The 22,558-nt window shown below is 30.6% G+C and overlaps 1 protein-coding gene across 1 annotated transcript; it reads right to left on the reverse strand.

The window, feature by feature from the left end:
* Nucleotides 1–2,867: 2,867 nt before the first annotated feature.
* On the reverse strand, nucleotides 2,868–19,721 carry LOC134689977 (neurotrypsin-like). Its single transcript, XM_063549947.1, has 8 exons — nucleotides 19,541–19,721; nucleotides 19,106–19,244; nucleotides 17,248–17,435; nucleotides 16,816–16,954; nucleotides 14,973–15,160; nucleotides 9,878–10,013; nucleotides 3,681–3,868; nucleotides 2,868–2,881 (listed from the first exon to the last, which is right to left on the reverse strand). The coding sequence occupies exons 1-8, from the start codon at nucleotides 19,719–19,721 to the stop codon at nucleotides 2,868–2,870; spliced, it is 1,173 nt and encodes a 390-aa protein (XP_063406017.1).
* Between the last annotated feature and the right edge of the window lie 2,837 nt (nucleotides 19,722–22,558).

Consider the following 22,558-nt stretch of genomic DNA (forward strand, 5'->3'; position numbering starts at 1 on the left):
ATGCATATGAAAAACACATTGTTCTGATAATTTGAGTATAACCATTGTAACATACTGAAAATCTTCTTTTTTGTTACTTAAATATCGTAGTTCCTTTATTCATCTTTAGTTAAAGATGTATACTAGTAATAAATAATATGTTTGCTGCGATAATATAATAAAGACAAATCTGATAAAAAAGCGACAAGGTCCACAAGATTCTAGTTTACTTAAAAATACTTCGGTTTATTAAATACTAGCTGCATTAATTTCATAAACATCAATTCTTGTTTCAGATATGGACATTTTAACTGTAAAATGAGTCTCATTTGGGCTCTAAATCACATGGCAAACACATTGTTGAGATCAAAAGCAACACTGGTAGCAATATTAAAACATTCCGAGGTTTTGGGCAATGTTTTGTTCAGTTCAATTATAATTGTATTTATTTATCAAAAGTGTCCATATATTGTAGACAATAATCCCAAAAAAATATTCATTCGACGATATCCATCACCTTAAGTAATTGAAGATCTAGTCTGATGCATATGTTGTTGTTTTATTTTCTTCTTGTGTATTGTTGTTTTAATAACCTTCACAAAGAACTGACCAAACAATTGCGTTTAGCTCCAGCACTGTTCCTCCTGTAAAACAAGTTGAGAGAAAATTTAAAATATGCTGATCTATTTGTAGATCATGTTTGATATTCGTGGTCTATCTTTTACTGAAAAACAAATTCCCCAAAACGCATATATATGTTACAATTTTTAACGGCCGTTAAGTTCATGTTGTCTTACTTAATTGTCTAGTTGTAAATAACCCTGTTTCGTACAAAATTTAAATGTGCATCTCAGGTGGTGCATACAGAGCAGACGCCGCTGACATGTCGATACAATCGGCCTCGGCCTTTTTTTATGTTAATGCGAGTCCCACTATAGTTTTATTGTTACCTTGATTTTTTCGTCTTGATAGATTTATGATATTTTAACATTGACAAACTACTGCAGTCTTAATTTTAGATAAAACAGTAACAAAACTAAAAATTAAAATATGACAGGACCAGACAAACACGAACGACAAACACTGCAATACAAGCTCATGTGTAGGGTCAAACACAACTATACCATATATAATGTGAAGGCATTAAATATGTTTGATATTGATCGATTGTTGTTTAACAAGGGTTACCCTATCATCCCCTCTGCTAGGCCGGGAGCAAACTGCTATTTATGCAGCACAAAACAATGCGAACTGTGAATATGGCCTGGTTATGACGCCTCCATAATAAGTATTTTGTAAACAGAAAGTTGATGAGCGAGTAATCATCAAATGCGTCACACTTAGCATGAAGCATATTTTAGGAAGATCTGACGTAGATTTATAAAATAAATCTAGCGTAATTGATTAAATCTTTCACAATTTATATTTGCGATACATTTAAGGAGAGCTGCCTTAAAATGGTATATTTCTTTATGCATATATTTTCTTGTATTTTAAATGTTTTATAAACTGTACGACGTCAACATTTAGACTCATTTTTTAGCTAATATAAAAAGATCTACAAATGTATCTTTACAACTCCCTCTGTATGATATATGTGTAATACAACTTGATCAGCATCGCTGATATTAACATGTCAGTGTAAAACATACTACACACCTAACAATTATGCAAATGTGGCTTTGGTCCTTGCTACTAATCGTTATGATGCAGTACACTGTTGATTGGAATAAATGAAGTACAATAAAAGTGGGTGTAGCTTATCTGAAGCATTAACATTGACTGATGATTGATGTAATCTTTTTTAATTTATTAATGTCAATAATTTATACGTTTATCCATGTTTTTCATGTACAATAATAGCTGTTAACAACTCACCATACAGTTTTAAATGTTTAGTCTAGTGCATGTTGCGAAAGAACATTATCTTTATTAGGTTTATGTCCAATTTCAAATGTTTTGATAAATGATTTTTAGTTTGAATAATTTTAGAAAATTAATTAGATAAAAGTGACGATAAAACAGTAAGTCAAATGTTTATCGTTATGCATTGGGATACAACCATTGATTGATTACATAATCATGGACGTGTTAGCTTTCCTTACCTGATATTATGTGGTCATAAATATTACCAAGTCATGTTTTCACTGATAACGAGAAGTAAGCATCTGGCTAAAAATTTCGTTCAAGATACTAATTTGGATCCTCCTGCAGTTATGGTAAGAAAGGATTTGTACTTTATACTGTTAAACGTGAGCATCATGTAATGTCCATTAATGATAATTCGGTTCCATTCATGTTGTGTGTTGGAAAAGAAATAGTTTTAATTAATTAATTAGTTTTTCATGTGACATGCAAACAACAACAAGAAAACCACTTATTCGTATATTGACTAATTGCAAGTTCTATTAACTGTATAATTCTTTACGTCAAATAGACAATTGTTTAGTTATTGAACAGGAAAAATGCTAAAAGATATTTCTTTCTCATTTCTTATTGTTTAGATTTAAAAACGGTTACTGTTTCATCATATCTAAGACACATAAACTTTTGATCTTCAGTTCCCAATATCATTGCAATTAATGTGAAATAATAAAAATTGGTTTGTTTTCTTCTGTTTATTAACATGAATCATTATACATGTTTATACACATCGTAGAAAAAATGTATATAATGATTTTCAAAATTGTTTTCTTTATGTATATACATTAAAGTAGTTATTTTTATCAAATCTTAACACTAAGCAGCCTATGGTCAACGTACAGCAAAATATAAGAAAAAGCAAAATAGCATAATAAACAAAAAGCAAATTAGATATTTGAACATTTTATATAATCACTAATAAATAGAATATAACAAGGAATCATCTTAACGGAACATGGCGTGATTTAGTATACATAAGCTGTTAGATAAATGTTAAATAATCATAATATCATTATACAACCAAGTATTAAACAAATATATACATTAATATATTGTACTGACTTTATTATTCAAATACTTTCATTCATAATTTACTAAAAATATGAAATGTTGCTAAAAAAAACTGTAGCATACAAGACATTGAAACCGCTCAACAATTGGTTCTGTGTGTTTTCAATGAATTACAACCTGGCTTCGCCGACCAGAAGTGATATAACTGACAACAGGTGACTGATTCTGTATTATAAGAATTCTTAACTCGTAATATTACATTGACATATAAATAATTGTGCATCTTTAATTTCAACTATAGTAACTGCAACGGATTAAAAAATTTCGAAACATCTGACCTCCTGACAATATGATCATCCCTTGCTGATTTGATATTAAAGTTTACTCAAAGGAATCAGTTTTCATACGGCTGTATTGAGTCCCCCACATATCATCACTATTTGTGACTTGATTTTTTCAAATAAATACACGTTGTGCTTTACATAAGTATAAAGTCTGCAAACAATATTCACAAATATATATACGAATCTATACAGTTGATTATGTGTATTATACACGCTAAAACTTTTCTTTTGTTAAATGTAATACAAAATTTTATCGAAGCCAAGAAGAAAATCACCCTCAGAAAGTGGGCACAATTTCGTGTTTTAGATGTTAATCAAAGTCCTTCTGGATAATCTTTCGATTACATTACCAATGACCCTGATTAGATTATCTTTATCGTGAACAGGTTATGGAAAATTCCTCAAAGTTGAACCAAATCCTACCTTTATATTCTGTTGGACAGCTGAGAAAACAATGGATGCCAACATCTTCATAGTGCTCACAGCGTGTTGTATGGACATTGTATATACAGTTCACTAATTTACTTTCTGAACCTGAGCAAACAACATCACTTAACCAAATGGTATCTTGGCCATCTTGTACACGAGATGCGGCAATCATCATTCCTGAACTAAAGAAAATGTAAGGTACATGTAGTTTAATATTCTCTACTTTCCGTTCAGTGATCTTTATTCTGTTAGATTATTGAAAAAAATCGCCTGATTACTAGATATACATTTCAACAACTGTTCGCAAAAAGACAATTTCAGAGAGAAATAAATTAAAGTTCCAGTAAATTTATTTCAAAAGATGTTTAGCTTATTCCTTAGTGATTTATATTTTTTGAAGAAATTCAGGTACTTACTGGGAAACGTGTTAACATTAACATTATGAGTATACTGTAATAAAAAAGAGTAGTTTATAGTGTAGATGCAACAGGAACAATATAAGTATTCTTGGATCAAAGTAGGTGCATGGCAGGTGATATATAGAGTGTGTTTTTATAATTCAATTCCAATTTAAATGGAATACGGTTTGATTAACGAAACACATTTGTTTAAAGTCATAAGAAACCTCAAATCAAAAAAAAAATAATGCATATGTTTTTTATAACTCAATGGATAGTTTTCATTGTAAAACTTATGTACATATACTTTTTTCTGAAGAAAATTCTTTAATTTATTCATATTTAGAAGAAGTTTACTTTATTTGAATTGAATCCAGCAAGCTATTCCCCCGATATATTTTCAGTATGCAAGGTGACCTCAGTGTGACCCATCTCGTAAAAATCCGGTGACCACAATACGCATGGATGTCCTTAAAATAAACTATTATCTAAATTTACATGTGAAACACGTATTCAATTTTCATGCTTTTTCGTTTATTTTTCGTCAATTGTTGACAAACAGGTGACAATCGTTAAACTTCGGCTTCAAAACACGAACCTGCCATATTTTTACAACAACACTGACCGACCGAAAAAAAATGACGATTTTATGAAATTTACACGAAAAAAATGATAAATTCGAGCACAGAAGACTAAGTTTATGATGTTTGTATGCATTGGTTTAAGAATTGGAAGAACATTATTTTTCACCGGTCACTCGTTTCTTATGACTTTTACGAAACACATTTGTTTCTTTATCTCGTTCAATGGTATCGGAATTTCATCAACTAACGATGTATTATTTCACATTGAACTCTTGTAATAACATTCACTAAGATATACATTTTCCGTCTTAAAAGTGAAATTTTTCACAAGTCGATTTAAAAAAATCAATCTCAAGTGTGTGGAATGGAATATAAAATTGAGAATGGAAATGGAGAATGTGTCAAAGAGACAACAACCCGACCATAGAACGGACAACAACAGAAGGTCACCAACAGGTCTTCAATGCAGCGAGAAATTCCCGCACCCGGAGGCGTCTTTCAGCTGTCCTTTAAACAAATATATATACTAGTTCAGTGATAATGAACGCCATACTAAACTCCAAATTGTACACACAAAAAAAGAAAAATTTAAAATAATACAAGAATAACAACGGCCAGGGGCTTTTGACTTGGGACAGGCGCAAAACATGTTTATGAGATATCAACCCTCCCCTTATACATGTACTGCTAGCCAATGTAGAAAAGTAAACGCATAACAATACGCACATTAAAATTCAGTTCAAGAGAAGTCCGAGTCTGATGTTAGATAATGTAACCAAAGAAAATAAACAAAATGACAATAATACATAAATAACAACAGACTACTAGCAGTTAACTGACATGCCAGCTCCAGATTTCATTTAAACTGATTGAAAGATTATGTCTTCATCATATGAATATCAGGGAATATCCTTCCCGTTAGGGTTTAGTGTCATACCATCATAGTATATATGAGAAGAACATTACCCGTGTCATGCCAACAACTGTTTTTTAAATAAATGTGTTTGATGATGCAAATACCCTATAAGTGAATCAATATTAACGCCAAAATATGCAATATTTAATGATCTGATAACAGTATCGTAACTTAATCCCTTCTTAATAAATGCTTGACCGTAAGAAATAAAATACCTTAAGGTATGCTTTCTTAGGTCCGGCCAAGCAAAATATTTTTCTGTCATTAAAATATGGTATGGGAACCAAATTGTACTGATCAATGATGTCGTTTTTTTTTACATTTATCGGCTTTCAATTTTATATAAGCGTAGTGTGGTTGGGTATCAAAATTCCGAAATGTCTAGCATGACACCAATGCGAAATCCTCATTTCAAATTAAGTTAATGTAGTTAAAAAAAAAGGCAAGGATTTTCGGTTTTTGCATCGCCATCTTAATCTGACGTCATTTTCTGAACTATTCATCACGCGAACGTTTCGTCGAAGTCAATTTTGAGCTTGTCACGAACAGCTTATCGGGTACCTTGTAATGATAGAAGTCAGTGTCATCATTCCAACAAAAGACGTTAATATAGACGTGTGTTCCTTATATTTTGAGGTAAGTTTGTTTAAAATTGTTTAAGACTTTTACTGCGAGGATCGTGAATATTCACGTTATTCACGATTATGAATGTAGACTGAAGAGAAAGCTGCATTGTTTACTTAACAATGTGGTAATTCGTTACACGTTTCGCTGTCAATTTTACGAGTGCAGGCTGTAGTTCAAATACTTATTACGTCTTGAAAGGCCATTATATTTTTTTTACTTTTACGCCAAACATCGACAGGATGCGTCAAAGCAAAAACTTAAAATAGCCTGCCAAGACGTCATAATTATTTGGACTAGGCAGTCTGTAAGAACTTCCTATTAATGATTTATGCACGTCTGTAACACTATTTTACTCGCTTATCAACAATCATATATTCATTGACCATTGACTAAATTACTTTATGTCAACATTTTGCAGACTAGCCTGCCTTGCACATATGCGGGTATAATATCTTTTATTATGGGATCTTAATGGTCAACAATGACAACAACAATGCAACGTAAGGATCGGAATTTGTTTTAAAAAAAGTCCGAACACCATGCACGCCATTTTTACCCTTAACAATTTCCCCCTCTTCCCTCAATTTGTCTCGTAGACATGTCATATAAATATAATTTATATTGGAGGCAACCACCTAAGCATTGCTTAAAAGATTTATCAGGTATATTTGAACATGACTCTTCAGATTGACCTGATTACACATGCTACATCATTTCTTATTTAGGTGTTTATTCCAATTTATAATATATTATAAAAATAAAACAAAGAATTATTTATTAAAAATATATCCATACAGGACTCTGTGCATGCATCATACTAATGGCTATGGCTTGCCTGAATTTTATAAAATTGTGTAGGCAGGCACATGAGATGTTATGATATATGAGAACTATTATTTATTATCATGGCCATAATTGATAAACAACTTTCCATTCATGGTTTTAAATCTGATAGTCATCATACTATCATTTTAAATCATCTCTTAAGGTGGACATTTCAATTATTTGTCTTTATTAATTTGTCCATTTTTCATGTTTATAGTCATTTGATTATATTAAATGATTATTTGTAATATTGATTCACTATAATAATGTGTATCTGGAGTATATGTTTCTTTGTGAAGATCTTTTCAAAGTTTGACAAGTATGTTTTAAAACAATTCACATCATTCTTATAGTCATGTTTATTTACAATCTGGTGTTTATACAATTTACTTTAATGTAAACCTTTCAGTAATTATTGTAACTTCTTTTGCAGATTGATTTACACCTTGCACTAATAGGTAGACAGTTAATTCATAAATAGTGTAGTTTCTATAATATCAAACATGAGGTCTACACAATGTAAGTATTAATATTAAAATGTACGAGTCCTGCTGGGGGTTTTCAGTTCTTTGTTCGCTTTTTGTATACAATTTCCCATTATCTTTATCTATGTTGCTCATTATCTCTATTCTTTGTATTTTTACACACTATTATCCTTTTTTATTATTGTTTTTTTATTCTTTAATTTGTTAGCCCTTCATTTTGCACTTTTTGCCCATAAGCATTATTATCTATTCAGTAAACACCATCCATACCTTCAGGTTAGGTGTATATTTTAGTTGTCTATTGTATTGAGCCACACCCACTCAATATTGATTATGAAGGTCATAATGATTAATAATAAATTGGCAAAGCAATGTGATGGGTAAATATCAGTTAAATAAAGTTGTACTTACACATGTTACAAACTGTATTGTACTTTTACATACGATTCATTAATTAAAAGTTCATTTTAAATCAATGTAGAACTTTGTGTCATTTAGTTTACTTTTAATTCAATAATACTTTAGGAATACACAATTTTGACTGAAGTTTTCTATTTATATCATAATAAACATGAATACCAATAACTTTAAAATGCAACTTAATGTTTACATATTTTTTTTTAGTACATGTATGAAGATGACTTAGAGGCAATGGTGTTATAAAAGTTTGAATAAGCCTAACTGAAATTGGAAAAAAATAATCAGAGAAAAAGAGTAACCATTTGCTTTATATGAAGATCAACACACATAAGGAAATTGTCAGTCCACTTTTAACTATATATGGACAATTTATAACCATATATGTGGACAGTTTTAGATCTATGCATAAAAAGAAAGTGACATTCATGTTTTACAGATAAAAGCTTGAGGATATGTATCAAAACTGTAACAGTGCTGAATATGCAAACCCCATGCCATGTCAAATGTGACTTTTGGAATGAAACAATTTTCAGTATGACAACAAAAGGAAGGATTACATTGCTATTAAAACTGGAACTTTAAAGACAAAGAAATAAAAGTATTACATCAGAGAAAATGACTGCATTTTATTCTTGAAAGATCAACACACAAAAGGAAAATGTCCATATCATTTTGCGTCTATATGCCAGTAGTTAAGATAATTTTGGGTATATACATAAAACTGTTTTTCTATAACAGTTTACTATGTTTTATACTTAAAAAACTGTCATGAATGAATGATGCATGTTCAACAAATGAAAATAGCTCTAGAAATTCTTGCTCACAGCCGATATAGTTTTAAAGAAGACACATACACACATGTCATGTGACAGTTTCTGATCCATTTTAATAATTCAGTGAACTATTTCAAAATGTTTTTAAAGAAAAAACATTGAATACAACTTTAATATGGCTGAGCAGATTCATATTTCTCATAAATATTTTGATAGAAAGGGCTTCATACTACCATGCACTAGTGCTTGTTAAAAGGTTGTTTGTCCTATCAGGAAAATCATTTTGTTTTTATAAATACTTTTGTGCCGTTCGACATCTCGTTATCTTACTATTCCAATCCTTGGTTAACTCAAAGTCGTTAAAACCTTATGAGAATCGTATTTAAGAAAGTAAGCAAGTTAATTTTATATACAATCGGCACATATGTGCAGGTAGAAATGAACCTTGAATTCCGAAAGCTCTTAGAAATCTACAAAGTATAACGTTAGAGTACCCCCTTTTTTTTCTCTTGCATTCGTATGCACCATGATTCTTTAAATAATCATGAACACCTTCAAGTAAATTAAAAAATAACATTATTTAACATCTTTAATTTGTCCATTTCTTGTCAAACACTTTCAAAATGTCGATAGTTTCCTTCCCGGCATTTAAACATCGTAAAGGGGAATAATCGATCTGAATCAATTCAGTGTTCAAATGTCGCCGCGTAAGAACTTGAATATCTTTCATTTATAAGATCGCATTGGCGCATCCCCGTTAACTTTTTTTGACTTCTTTAAAACTTGGCATATTTATTCTAGGAAAGCTCACGAATACCGAGATTGCTGTTTCTTGTTTGGTGTTGCCATGGTTGGATTGTACGTAACTTCTGTTATTTCTTAATAAAAAATGCGTATTTAAAGAAAGAAACAACTGTTATAGGAGAAATATCATCTTTGTCATCCAAATACAACTTTGTTTCCATTCATTTGTGTAGTTCTTTGAAGTTTAACGTTCACACGCCATCTTTTTGGACTGGATGATATTAGGGATGATAAAAAAAAGTTCTGGGTATGAAAGTTTTTAGACTAAATTTTTTTATGAATAAAAAGCTGATTTACTCTAGAACAACATTAACCTTCCTGCGTATTTTAATGGTTCACGGATTTGACGTTATACATACCAATATCCAAGCTGTCTACAGGCAACTGCTGCATCACCATCATCAAAGTAATTATCACATACTGTTCCCCATTCACCTTTGTAATTGATTTCAAGTCGTCCTTCATTCTCAATAAAACCCATAATACGCAATGCACCTGCAAAAAAAGCATTATCTATCAAGACAATATGTACTGTTAATAAAAAAATGTTCAAAACGCTGCATTTTTACACGACGCACAAACAAATGCACACGATCCAATGGTGACCAGTACTCTGGAAAGAGTTTCGCATGTTCAACAATAATACACCACTCAAAGTGAATAATTAATAATTTTATCTTCACAACTAATTTCAACATAAAAAATAATTATCAAAACAATGTCTGATTTAAAACAAAGTTATACGTTTTATCCTACGCTTTATAATTTTAAACTGGACGTGATGCTGAAATTGACACTGATTCATGGTTGCTTTTTGTGTGTTACACATGTAAGGGACTGTGCAATGTTTATCTGAGGAGGGGGCAGGTGCAAACATGGACGGGGCACATATTTGGTTCTTGCAAATATTGAGGAGGGCGAACATTTTATTTAACAAACATTTGGCAGGGCGCAAACTTTTGAACAAACCTTCGCGTGTGCATAATTTGTTTTTAAATCAGAGTATGAAAGATTAAAACTATTTATTAAAATAAAATTGAATAACATCACCTTTAAGATATCAACTGCTTAAAATGATGTTAGTTCATATACCTATACATTATCTGTATGCAACATTTTTAAGGGTCTAAATGTTCTTGTGAATACAGTTGTGATTTCTGTGGGGGAAAACTAATTTAAAAGAATAAATCAGAATTGAATCAAAAACAAAATAACCCAATACAGCGCTTCAATATATTGTTGTGCGTTTATGCTTTTAATACATGTAATCATTTAAAAGAAAATGAAACACTGGCCAACATAATGTTTAAATGTACATGTACAATGTATATTGTACTCACATTTTTGTCGAGCCTTCGACTTTTGTCGAAAGTCGAAAAAGCGACACATAGCGATCTTACATTCCATTGTCGGCGGCCACAAATGTTCCCTCTGTTGTTAAAATTTTAGAAATTTTATTAGTTTTCTTAAACTATCCTGGAATTCTAACACACGTTAACAGAAGCTTTTTTATGATCAAAAGATAGTGTCCAGAAAAAAAAAATCAATTTTTCCGTATTTAACTTACAAATGGACTTTTTTTTCTGTGGACATTACATACAGTCTACGGTTAAAAGTTTTTACAACATTTATTAGATTCATAAACTATCCAGGATTTTTAATAAACTTGGACAGAAGCTTCTCCCAATTAAAATAGAGTATCGAATGGAATAGTATTACTAATTGTTTTCTCATTTTTGTTGCGATTAACAGCAAAAATAGGCGAGACAATGGGTTAATTCTCTACATACAATGACTTTGCTAAGTCAAGAATATGACAGTTGTTGTCAATTCGTTTGATGTGTTTTATCATTTGATTTTGCCATTTGATTCGGGACTTTCCGTTTTGAATTTTGGAGTTCTGTATTTTTGTGATTTTACTTTTTTCAAATATTAAAATATATCCATTCAAGTTAAAATATCAACTCTTATATACATGTATACATGACCGTTGTGCATTTTAGTTTAGAAATATCATGCTTCCATATGTTTGTTTTATTTTTTCCAGCGGGCCAAGTGCTTTTTTTTTCATTTATTGAAGAGGGATAGACCTTTTTTATAAAAATATTGGCGGGGCATAAAGGCGTTTTTTTTTTAGATATTTGCTGTACAGCGGCTCCACCTTCAGATAAATATTGTACAGTCCCTAACATTAAAGTGTTGAACGTGAAGATATGAGCCCTAGAAATTGAGCTGTTCCTCATGTTTATGTTAGCAGAATGTGTTTATTTCATAGTGCTCTAAAGCTTAAAAACGAACAGAACGTTAATCTATATTAAGTTCGCATAAGGTCAATTAATTCCTCATATGACTGTGAATGCAGTACACATTCAGAGATAACGGAGGTTAATACAACACTCGTCAACAGCAAAATTCAAACTTAGTCCGGAAGTGGGCGGAACTCATCGTCTATAGAACAGTAATACAGATATAGACTAGCGATATATGTAGAGCTGTTAATATATGATAAGACACCCAATTACAGGATAAATCTAGTTAATTGTGCATTTGTTTATCTATATTTTATTTCAAATTAAGATTTATATATTCAAAGCCTTGCTTGTCTTTTTTTTTAGGTTTGTTTGTATGCTTCATGTTTGATTTACATTTACATTGGTTTTTTTGTTGAGTTCTTAGTTTTGTGTTAACAATGTTCATATTTCTAGAGAGAACTCTCCTCTACCGTAAATTGTTCATGTTTCACTTCATTTAAATCTGTTGCCAGCATGGTCCTTAAGACTTGTTTTGAAAATTGAGGATAATTTTAAAATCTGTCATCGCGTGTTTAATTCCAGGTTATCAATATGCATATGCATGTAAGGGTGAGAGAGAAAAAAACAATTATGTATCACGAGCAAATTTGAAAATATAAAAAAGATTAGGACAGATATGATAGAAAGAAAGATACTACTAAATTTAGATAATAAAAAAAAATTCTTATGTTTACAAAACAACATATAAGTCTGTCAATTATTTTATTATCTCCTTTTTACAGACTTTTAACAACATCCCAACATCCATATTTATTACTGGTCATTCAAATTTATTTTTGATCCATAACACTGTTGAAATTCATTTTTTGGAGGCAAAATGTCTTTATATAAAGATGATAATGTTAAAAGTATAATTCTTTTATGTACGGCATTGACATGAATCCGAGTATTCTGAACCCCAGGTAAAATTTCGAAGGTAAGGTCAGATCTGTCAAAATTAATATGTCTGTGCTATCATATTGACACCACGATTGACTGTTCTACACTAAAGCGTCTATATGCATAATCATTTTCATTTGATATTACAAGTATTATAAGACAATGAAAACTGTTATCAGACCAACTATATTATAAGGACACTTTTTTTAGCCCTTGAATTAAATAGCATTAAACAAGGACATTACTTCAACAGATATAAGTAGTGATTGTTTAGAAATTTAAAGAAAAACGCATCTTTTAAATTTTGCATTTAGAGTCATACAAAATGAAACAAATTTGAAGACTTTTTAAACTATATCAATATTGACTAAAAAAATAAAAGTTATATCAGTCAATGTAAAATCAATCATAATATGTAGAACACAAAATGTACACTGATTTCAATGTAGATAGCTAGTAGCTATTACAGTTATTGAACACTCATTTTATAGGATAACTCATTTTATTATAAAATTGATATGATCAAATCAGTTCTATTACGGACTAAGCAGTATGTGCATTAATGATAACGTCTTGCTGTTGATACCACAGTCTGTTATTTAATCTCTTCAACCTATGAGAAAAATACAAGAACTAACTGTTTACCCCATGGGACAATACGGGACATCATTTCGTGTTACAAATTGTTGTTGACAAAAATAATAATGAAAGGTCAAGTATTTTAATTATGTACCTATAAAAATTGCATGGTGGCATCATCACAGTAATATTAGAAATATGCATTTCGAAACTAGGCAATGTGATCCCATTCAGTTTAGTTTTCAATCAAACTGATGTGGTTATCGATATTGTGAACATGTTGACGAATAGTACCTTTTTGCAAATGCGTGCCTTAAGGACGAGTGTGTCTTTTCCATTCATTTGTTCTTAAAAAATACCATACGTTTGTAGTATTTTATATAATATGGTGTTTTGTAGAGCCTTCGACTTTAGTCGAAAAAGCGAGACTAAGCGATCCTACTTTCCGTCGTCGTCGGTGTCGTCGTCGGAGTCGTCGTCGTCGGCGGCGTTCACAAATATTCACTCTGTGGTTAAAGTTTTTTGAAAATTTGATAACTTTCTTAAACTATACTGGATTTCTATAAAACTTGGACAGAAGCTTATTTATGATCATATGGTAGTATCCAGAAGGAAATTTTGTAAAAATAAAATTCTATTTTTTCTGTATTTTATATATAAATGGACTTAGTTTTTTTGCGGGGAAAGATTACATTCACTCTGTGGTTAAAGTTTTTAAAATTTTAATTACTTTCTTTAACTATCCTGGGTTTGTACCAAACTTGGACAGAAGCTTGTTTATAATCATAAGATAGTATGAAGAAGTAAATTTTGTAAAAAAATAAATCCATTTTTTCTGTATTATACTTTAAAATGGACTTGGGTTTTTTGCTAGGAAACAACACATTCACTCTGTGGTTAAATTATTTAAAAATTTAATAACTTTCTTATACTTTTTTAAATTTGTACCAAACTTGGACAGAAACTTGTTTATGATAAAAAGCTAGTATCTAGACAGGAAATTTTGTTAATATTTGGTACCTGTGTATCTGTATTTTACTTATAAATTGACTTAGTTTTTCTTATTCCAGTTAACATTACACATGTTACATACAGTCTGCAGTTAAAGTTTTTAAAACATTTATTCGATTATAAACTGTACTGATATTTTTACCAAACTTGGACAGAAACTTCTTACAACATGTACAATCAAAAGATAGTATGAAGAGGAATATTTTTCTTGATTGTTTTTCTCAGTTTTGTTGAGTCTGAGAGTTACAGCAAAAGTAGGCGAGACACTGGGTTCCGTGGAACCCTTACAATTTTTTTAAAACAAATAATCAATGTTCGTTTCAAATTTATTTACGTTTCCAGCATACATAGCATTACTATTTACCCATGTGTGTACTATGACGCTGGCATTGTGTGTCTTGTAACAATAATTCCCTTTCAAATTCTACCAAACGCTGTGCTCCATTCATATAAGTTATCGAATACGAATGAAACAAAAGTGAATGTTGGCGTATAGCTCGTGTTTTAGTTACTGTGTCGGAAAAGACCGCTTAATTTCTAACCTGACTGTGAAAAATAGATAAAGAAATTCAAATAAAATTAACTCGGTGCTTCACATTTTAAAAACAGAAAAGCAATAAAATTGAGTTTTTATACGATATGCTTCAAATCTTAATATTTACCAACATCTTACCTTCATCTTCTGATGAACAGTTGAGAAAACAATGGATGCCAACATCTTTATAGTGTTCACACTGTGCTGTATGGACATTGTATGTACAATTCACTAATTGACTTTCTGAACCAGAGCAAGCTACGTCAGTTAACCAAATGGTACCCTGACCATCCTGTACACGAGATGCGGCAATCACCATTCCTGAACTATAAATAAATGTTAGGTACAGGTATATAGACATTCACAACTTTCTGTTCATAACAAAGTAATTCAAGCGTATTGCTTTGCAATGTAGTATATCTGAAAATTCATGGCACTCGGTGGATAAATATGGCAAGATAAACACGACGTGAACAAAATGATTTCGGGAAGTACTAGTCTCTATGGTACTTTATTGTGCATGATGAAAAATTAAGATTTAGAGAGGTGCGAGGTTATTGACGAATACAGTTTGTAGTTATAGTGCAGTTCAAATTACTTCAAACACTAACTGAAGTTCTAACTTATATTAATTTGCCAATGCTCCAATTTCAAACACTGGTATCGGTATCTTTAGTATTTGAATAAACCTAATTTATGAAATGTTCAACCATAGAGCAAATGTAAGTATCTCTTTAGGTGATATTTGTTTTGCAATTGTTATAAACAGTGCAGTAACATATTGCTATTTTTGAAACACAGACAAATATTTTTCATTGACTTGATTGTCAAATGTTCTCAGTTTTCATTTTCAGGATGTTCGATACTCTGTTTAGAAATAACAAACATTTTAGAAAACTGTCATACATTGATAGTATATAATTAATAGAATTTGAAAAACAGAAAGTCATGAAGGCCCACCTCCTTGATTTTTAGATATGAATTATTGAAAATTTGACTGGAATTGACTATCTATACTTCATTTAATATAAGAACCTTTTTTCAAAAACCCTGAAAAAATGGAAACGATTTTCAAATTAGTTTTTTTAACCTCATGTGATCAAATCATTAAGAGAAAAGTAAAGAGAAGCGGACAATTTTTTATTACTGCATTACAAATATATAGTTCAGAGTATCTGACAAAAGTTCAAAACAAAGAGAGGTGAATATTCGAAAGATTAACACTCAAGTAATGTTTAATAAAATAACAATTATAATTAGAAATTACTATAGAAGCAACTGTCTTGTTTTGACCAGTAGATCAATAAAGTGAGTAAATGTTCTAATAGTTCGTGATACATAGTTGTCTAGAACTCTCTTAACTAATAAAAAGCTATTTATAATAGCTCACTCAAGTTTAATTGTTCTTAACAAAACAGTGTTTCAGTTTAAAAGAACGATATCAAACCTATCAAACGGACTTCTTGTAACAAAACACTTACGAAGACAAAATGGATTCAATAGGAATTTCATATAAGATGTCTGATTCTTAATTGATTAATTGACACGTATCGATGATTTTAAATGCTTGTCCACTAATTTCAAACTTCCAAAAAGTTAAATTATATTGAATACGTGATTGAAAATACATTCTCGAAATGCTAATATAATGCCTCTGTAATGAATGCTTTATGTAATCTTGTATAATTTGTTTATGTAATTCACAAATAGTATAATAAAAGTATGGGTTTTTTATCTTTAAACAAAGAACAAAAAAACTAAATTTAAAAATTCAATTGTCGGCTCTTTTTTTTCATATCAGCAGCTTTAATTGTAATTCTTGTTTGTTACCAAGTTGGGAATGCGTTTTCACATATAGCTGTAAAAAACGAACTTCCAATTTAAAATTTCTGATAGTACGTTTTAGATTTTGGTCAATTAATCAAATGTGTGCACTTGTTTTTCTGCTTTAAACATGTAACATGTTAAACGTTTTACACACCAATATCCGAGCTGTCTACAGGCTACTGCGGCATCAATATCACCAAAGTAATTTTCACATACTGTTCCCCATTCACCTTTATAATGAATTTCAAGTCGTCCTTTATTCTCAGCTTGCTTCGAACCTAAACGTAAAGTACCTGCAAATAAGAGGCATTCAAATAAAAACATGTACTAACCTGCAAGCAGAAGCGTTAATATAAGGGAAATGTACTATTTATTACAGGTGTTTGAACTTTCAAACTTTGTATATTCAAAATACACAAATTTCACTCCTTTTCAATTATTTGATATATTGTTTTGAGTATACTTTGTTTATCGTATATAATAACATGATGGAAACGTTGACCCTTATAATTTTGTGTGTTATCTGTATGCTAAAATGTATATTGTCATACGATTGCCTCAAATTAAGTATTGAACAACATTCTACCTTCATCTTCCGTTGAACAGTTGAAAAAACAATGGATGCCAACATCTTTATAGTGTTCACACTGTGCTGTATGGACATTGTATGTACAGTTCACTAATTGACTTTCTGAACCAGAGCAAGCTACGTCAGTAAACCAAATGGTACCCTGACCGTCCTGTACACGAGATGCGGCAATCACCATTCCTGAACTATAAATAAATAAAAGGAACAGGTATATAGACATCCACAACTTTCTGTTCAGAACTAAGTAACTCAAGCGTATTGCTTTGTGATGTAGTATATCTGAAAATTCATGGCACTCGGTGGAAAAATATGGCAAGATAAACACGACGTGAACAAAATGATTTCAGGAAGTATTAGTCTCTATGGTACTTTATTGTGCAAGATGAACAATTAAGATTTAGCGAGGTGCGAGGTTATTGACGAATACAGTTGGTAGTTATAGTGCAGTTCAAATTACTTCAAACACTAACTGATGTTCTAATTTATTTTAATTTGCCAATGTTCCAATTCCAAATACTGTTAACGGTATCTTTAGTATTTGAATGAACCTAATTTATGGAATGTTCAACCATAGAGCAAATGTAAGTCTATCTTTAGGTGCTATCTGTTTTGCAATTGTTATAAACAGTGCAGTAACATATTGCTATTTATGAAACACAGACAAATATTTTTCATTGACTTGATTGTCAAATGTTCTCAGTTTTCATTTTCAGGATGTTCGATACTCTGTTTAGAAATAACAAACATTTTAGAAAACTGTCATACATTGATAGTATATAATTAATAGAATTTGAAAAACAGAAAGTCATGAAGGCCCACCTCCTTGATTTTTAGATATGAATTATTGAAAATTTGACTGGAATTGACCATCTATCATGTCTATACATGTACCTCATTTAATATACATGATATAAGAACCTTTTTTCAAAAATCATGAAAAAATGGAAACGATTTTTAAATTAGTTTTTTTAACCTCATGTGATAAAATCATGAAGAGAAAAGTAAAGAGAAGCGGGCATTTGTTTATTACTGCATTAAAAATAAATAGTTCAGAGTATCTGACAAAAGTTCAAAACAAAGAGAGGTGAATATTCGAAAGATTAACACTCAAGTAATGTTTAATAAAATAACAATTATAATTAGAAAATACCATAGAAGCAACTGTCTTTTTTAAGCCAGTAGATAATAAAGTGAGTAAATTTTCTAATAGTTCGTGATACATAGTTGTCCAGAACTCTCTTAACTAATAAATAGCTATTATAAATAGTTTAATTGTTCTAAACAAACACAGTGTTTCAGTTTAAAAGAACGATATCAACCCTATCAAACGGACTTCTTATAACGAAACACTTACGAAGACAAAATGGATTCAATATGAATTTCAAATAAGATGTCTGATTCTTAATTGATTAATTGACACTTATCGATGATTTTAAATGCTTGTCCACTAATTTTAAACTGCCAAAAAGTTAAATTATATTGAATACGTGATTAAAAATACATTCTCGAAATGCTAATATAATGCCTCTGTAATGAATGCTTGATGTCATCGTGTATCATTTGTTTATGTAATTTACAAATAGTAAAATAAAAGTATGGGTGTTTTATCTTTAAAAATAGAACAAAAAAACTAAATTTAAAAATTCAATTGTTGGCTCTTTTTTTTTCATATCAGCAGCTTTAATTGTAATTCTTGTTTGTTACCAAGTTGGGAATGCGTTTTCACATATAGCTGTAAAATACGAACTTCCAATTTTAAATTTCTGATAGTACGTTTTAGATTTTGGTCAATTAATCAAATGTGTGCACTTGTTTTTCTGCTTTAAACATGTTACATGTTAAACGTTTTACACACCAATATCCGAGCTGTCTACAGGCTACTGCGGCATCAATATCACCAAAGTAATTTTCACAAACTGTTCCCCATTCACCTTTATAATGAATTTCAAGTCGTCCTTTATTCTCAGCTTGCTTCGAACCTAAACGTAAAGTACCTGCAAATAAGAGGCATTCAAATAAAAACATGTACTATTCTGGAAGCAGAAGCGTTAATATAAGGAAAATGTACTATTTATTACAGGTGTTTGAACTTTCAAACTTTGTATATTCAAAATACACAAATTTCACTCCTTTTCAATTATTTGATATACTATTGTTTTGAGTATAATTTGTTTATCGTATATAATAACATGATGGAAACGTTGACCCTCAGAATGTTGTGTGTTATCTGTATGCTAAAATGTATATTGTCATACGATTGCCTCAAATTAAGTATTGAACAACATTCTACCTTCATCTTCCGTTGAACAGTTGAAAAAACAATGGATGCCAACATCTTTATAGTGTTCACACTGTGCTGTATGGACATTATATGTACAGTTCACTAATTGACTTTCTGAACCAGAGCAAGCTACGTCAGTAAACCAAATGGTACCCTGACCGTCCTGTACACGAGATGCGGCAATCTCCATTCCTGAACTATAAATAAATAAAAGGAACAGGTATATAGACATCCACAACTTTCTGTTCAGAACTAAGTAACTCAAGCGTATTGCTTTGTGATGTAGTATATCTGAAATTCATGGCACTCAGTGGAAAAATATGGCAAGATAAACACGACATGAACAAAATGATTTCGGGAAGTACTAGTCTCTATGGTACTTTATTGTGCAAGATGAACAATTAAGATTTAGCGAGGTGCGAGGTTATTGACGAATACAGTTGGTAGTTATAGTGCAGTTCAAATTACTTCAAACACTAACTGATGTTCTAATTCATTTTAATTTGTCAATGTTCCAATTCCAAAAAACTGTTATCGGTATCTTTAGTATTTGTATAAACCTAATTTATGAAATGTTCAACCATAGAACAAATGTAAGTCTATCTTTAGGTGCTATCTGTTTTGCAGTTGTTATAAACAGTGCAGTAACATATTGCTATTTTTGAAACACAGACAAATATTTTTCATTGACTTGATTGTCAAATGTTCTCAGTTTTCATTTTCAGGATGTTCAATACTCTGTTTAGAAATAACAAACATTTTAGAAAACTGTCATACATTGATAGTATATAATTAAAAGAATTTGAAAAACAGAAAGTCATGAAGGCCCACCTCCTTGATTTTTAGATATGAATTATTGAAAATTTGACTGGAATTGACCATCTATCAAGTCTATACCTCATTGATTATAAGAACCTTTTTTTCAAAAATCATGAAAAAAATGGAAACGATTTTTAAATTAGTTTTTTTAACCTCATGTGATAAAATCATAAAGAGAAAAGTAAAGAGAAGCGGGCATTTGTTTATTACTGCATTACAAATAAATAGTTCAGAGTATCTGACAAAAGTTCAAAACAAAGAGAAGTGAATATTCGAAAGAGTAACACTCAAATAATGTTTAATAAAATAACAATTATAATTAGAAATTACCATAGAAGCAACTGTCTTTTTTTGGCCAGTAGATAATAAAGTGAGTAAATTTTCTAATAGTTCGTGATACATAGTTGTCCAGAACTCTCTTAACTAATAAATAGCTATTATAAATAGTTTAATTGTTCTAAACAAAAACAGTGTTTCAGTTTAAAAGAACGATATCAAGCCTATCAAACGGACTTCTTATAACAAAACACTTACGAAGACAAAATGGATTCAATATGAATTTCATATAAGATGTCTGATTCTTAATTGATTAATTGACACTTATCGATGATTTTAAATGCTTGTCCACTAATTTTAAACTGCCAAAAAGTTAAATTATATTGAATACGTGATTAAAAATACATTCTCGAAATGCTAATATAATGCCTCTGTTATGAATGCTTTATGTAATCGTGTATCATTTGTTTATGTAATTTACAAATAGTATAATAAAAGTATGGTTTTTTTTATCTTTAAACACAGAACAAAAAAACTAAATTTAAAAATTCAATTGTTGGCTCTTTTATTTCATATCAGCAGCTTTAATTGTAATTCTTGTTTGTTACCAAGTTGGGAATGCGTTTTCACATATAGCTGTAAAAACGAACTTCCAATTTTAAAATTCTGATAGTACGTTTTAGATTTTGGTCAATTAATCAAATGTGTGCACTTGTTTTTCTGCTTTAAACATGTAACATGTTAAACGTTTTACACACCAATATCCGAGCTGTCTACAGGCTACTGCGGCATCAATATCACCAAAGTAATTTTCACATACTGTTCCCCATTCACCTTTATAATGAATTTCAAGTCGTCCTTTATTCTCAGCTTGCTTCGAACCTAAACGTAAAGTACCTGCAAAAAAGAGGCATTCAAATAAAAACATGTACTTTTCTGCAAGCAGAAGCGTTAATATAAGGAAAATGTACTATTTATTACAGGTGTTTGAACTTTCAAACTTTGTATATTCAAAATACACAAATTTCACTCCTTTTCAATTATTTGATATACTATTGTTTTGAGTATAATTTGTTTATCGTATATAATAACATGATGGAAACGTTGACCCTCAGAATGTTGTGTGTTATCTGTATGCTAAAATGTATATTGTCATACGATTGCCTCAAATTAAGTATTGAACAACATTCTACCTTCATCTTCCGTTGAACAGTTGAAAAAACAATGGATGCCAACATCTTTATAATGTTCACACTGTGCTGTATGGACATTATATGTACAGTTCACTAATTGACTTTCTGAACCAGAGCAAGCTACGTCAGTAAACCAAATGGTACCCTGACCGTCCTGTACACGAGATGCGGCAATCTCCATTCCTGAACTATAAATAAATAAAAGGAACAGGTATATAGACATCCACAACTTTCTGTTCAGAACTAAGTAACTCAAGCGTATTGCTTTGTGATGTAGTATATCTGAAATTCATGGCACTCGGTGGAAAAATATGGCAAGATAAACACGACATGAACAAAATGATTTCGGGAAGTACTAGTCTCTATGGTACTTTATTGTGCAAGATGAACAATTAAGATTTAGCGAGGTGCGAGGTTATTGACGAATACAGTTGGTAGTTATAGTGCAGTTCAAATTACTTCAAACACTAACTGATGTTCTAATTCATTTTAATTTGTCAATGTTCCAATTCCAAAAAACTGTTATCGGTATCTTTAGTATTTGTATAAACCTAATTTATGAAATGTTCAACCATAGAACAAATGTAAGTCTATCTTTAGGTGCTATCTGTTTTGCAGTTGTTATAAACAGTGCAGTAACATATTGCTATTTTTGAAACACAGACAAATATTTTTCATTGACTTGATTGTCAAATGTTCTCAGTTTTCATTTTCAGGATGTTCAATACTCTGTTTAGAA

This window comes from Mytilus trossulus, chromosome 11, assembly GCF_036588685.1.
Source record: "Mytilus trossulus isolate FHL-02 chromosome 11, PNRI_Mtr1.1.1.hap1, whole genome shotgun sequence".
Lineage (NCBI taxonomy): Eukaryota > Metazoa > Mollusca > Bivalvia > Mytilida > Mytilidae > Mytilus > Mytilus trossulus.

Bases quoted from the DNA above. Each gene is read 5' to 3' on its own strand.
- LOC134689977 (XM_063549947.1), bottom strand. From the start codon at position 19,721: ATGGAGATTGCCGCATCTCGTGTACAGGACGGTCAGGGTACCATTTGG. The intron at 19,245-19,540 runs GTAGAATGTTGT...TCTTATTTGCAG, and splicing joins CTGTTCAACGGAAGATGAAG to GTACTTTACGTTTAGGTTCG. The intron at 10,014-14,972 runs GTAAGATGTTGG...CTTTTTTTGCAG, and splicing joins CTGTTCATCAGAAGATGAAG to GTGCATTGCGTATTATGGGT.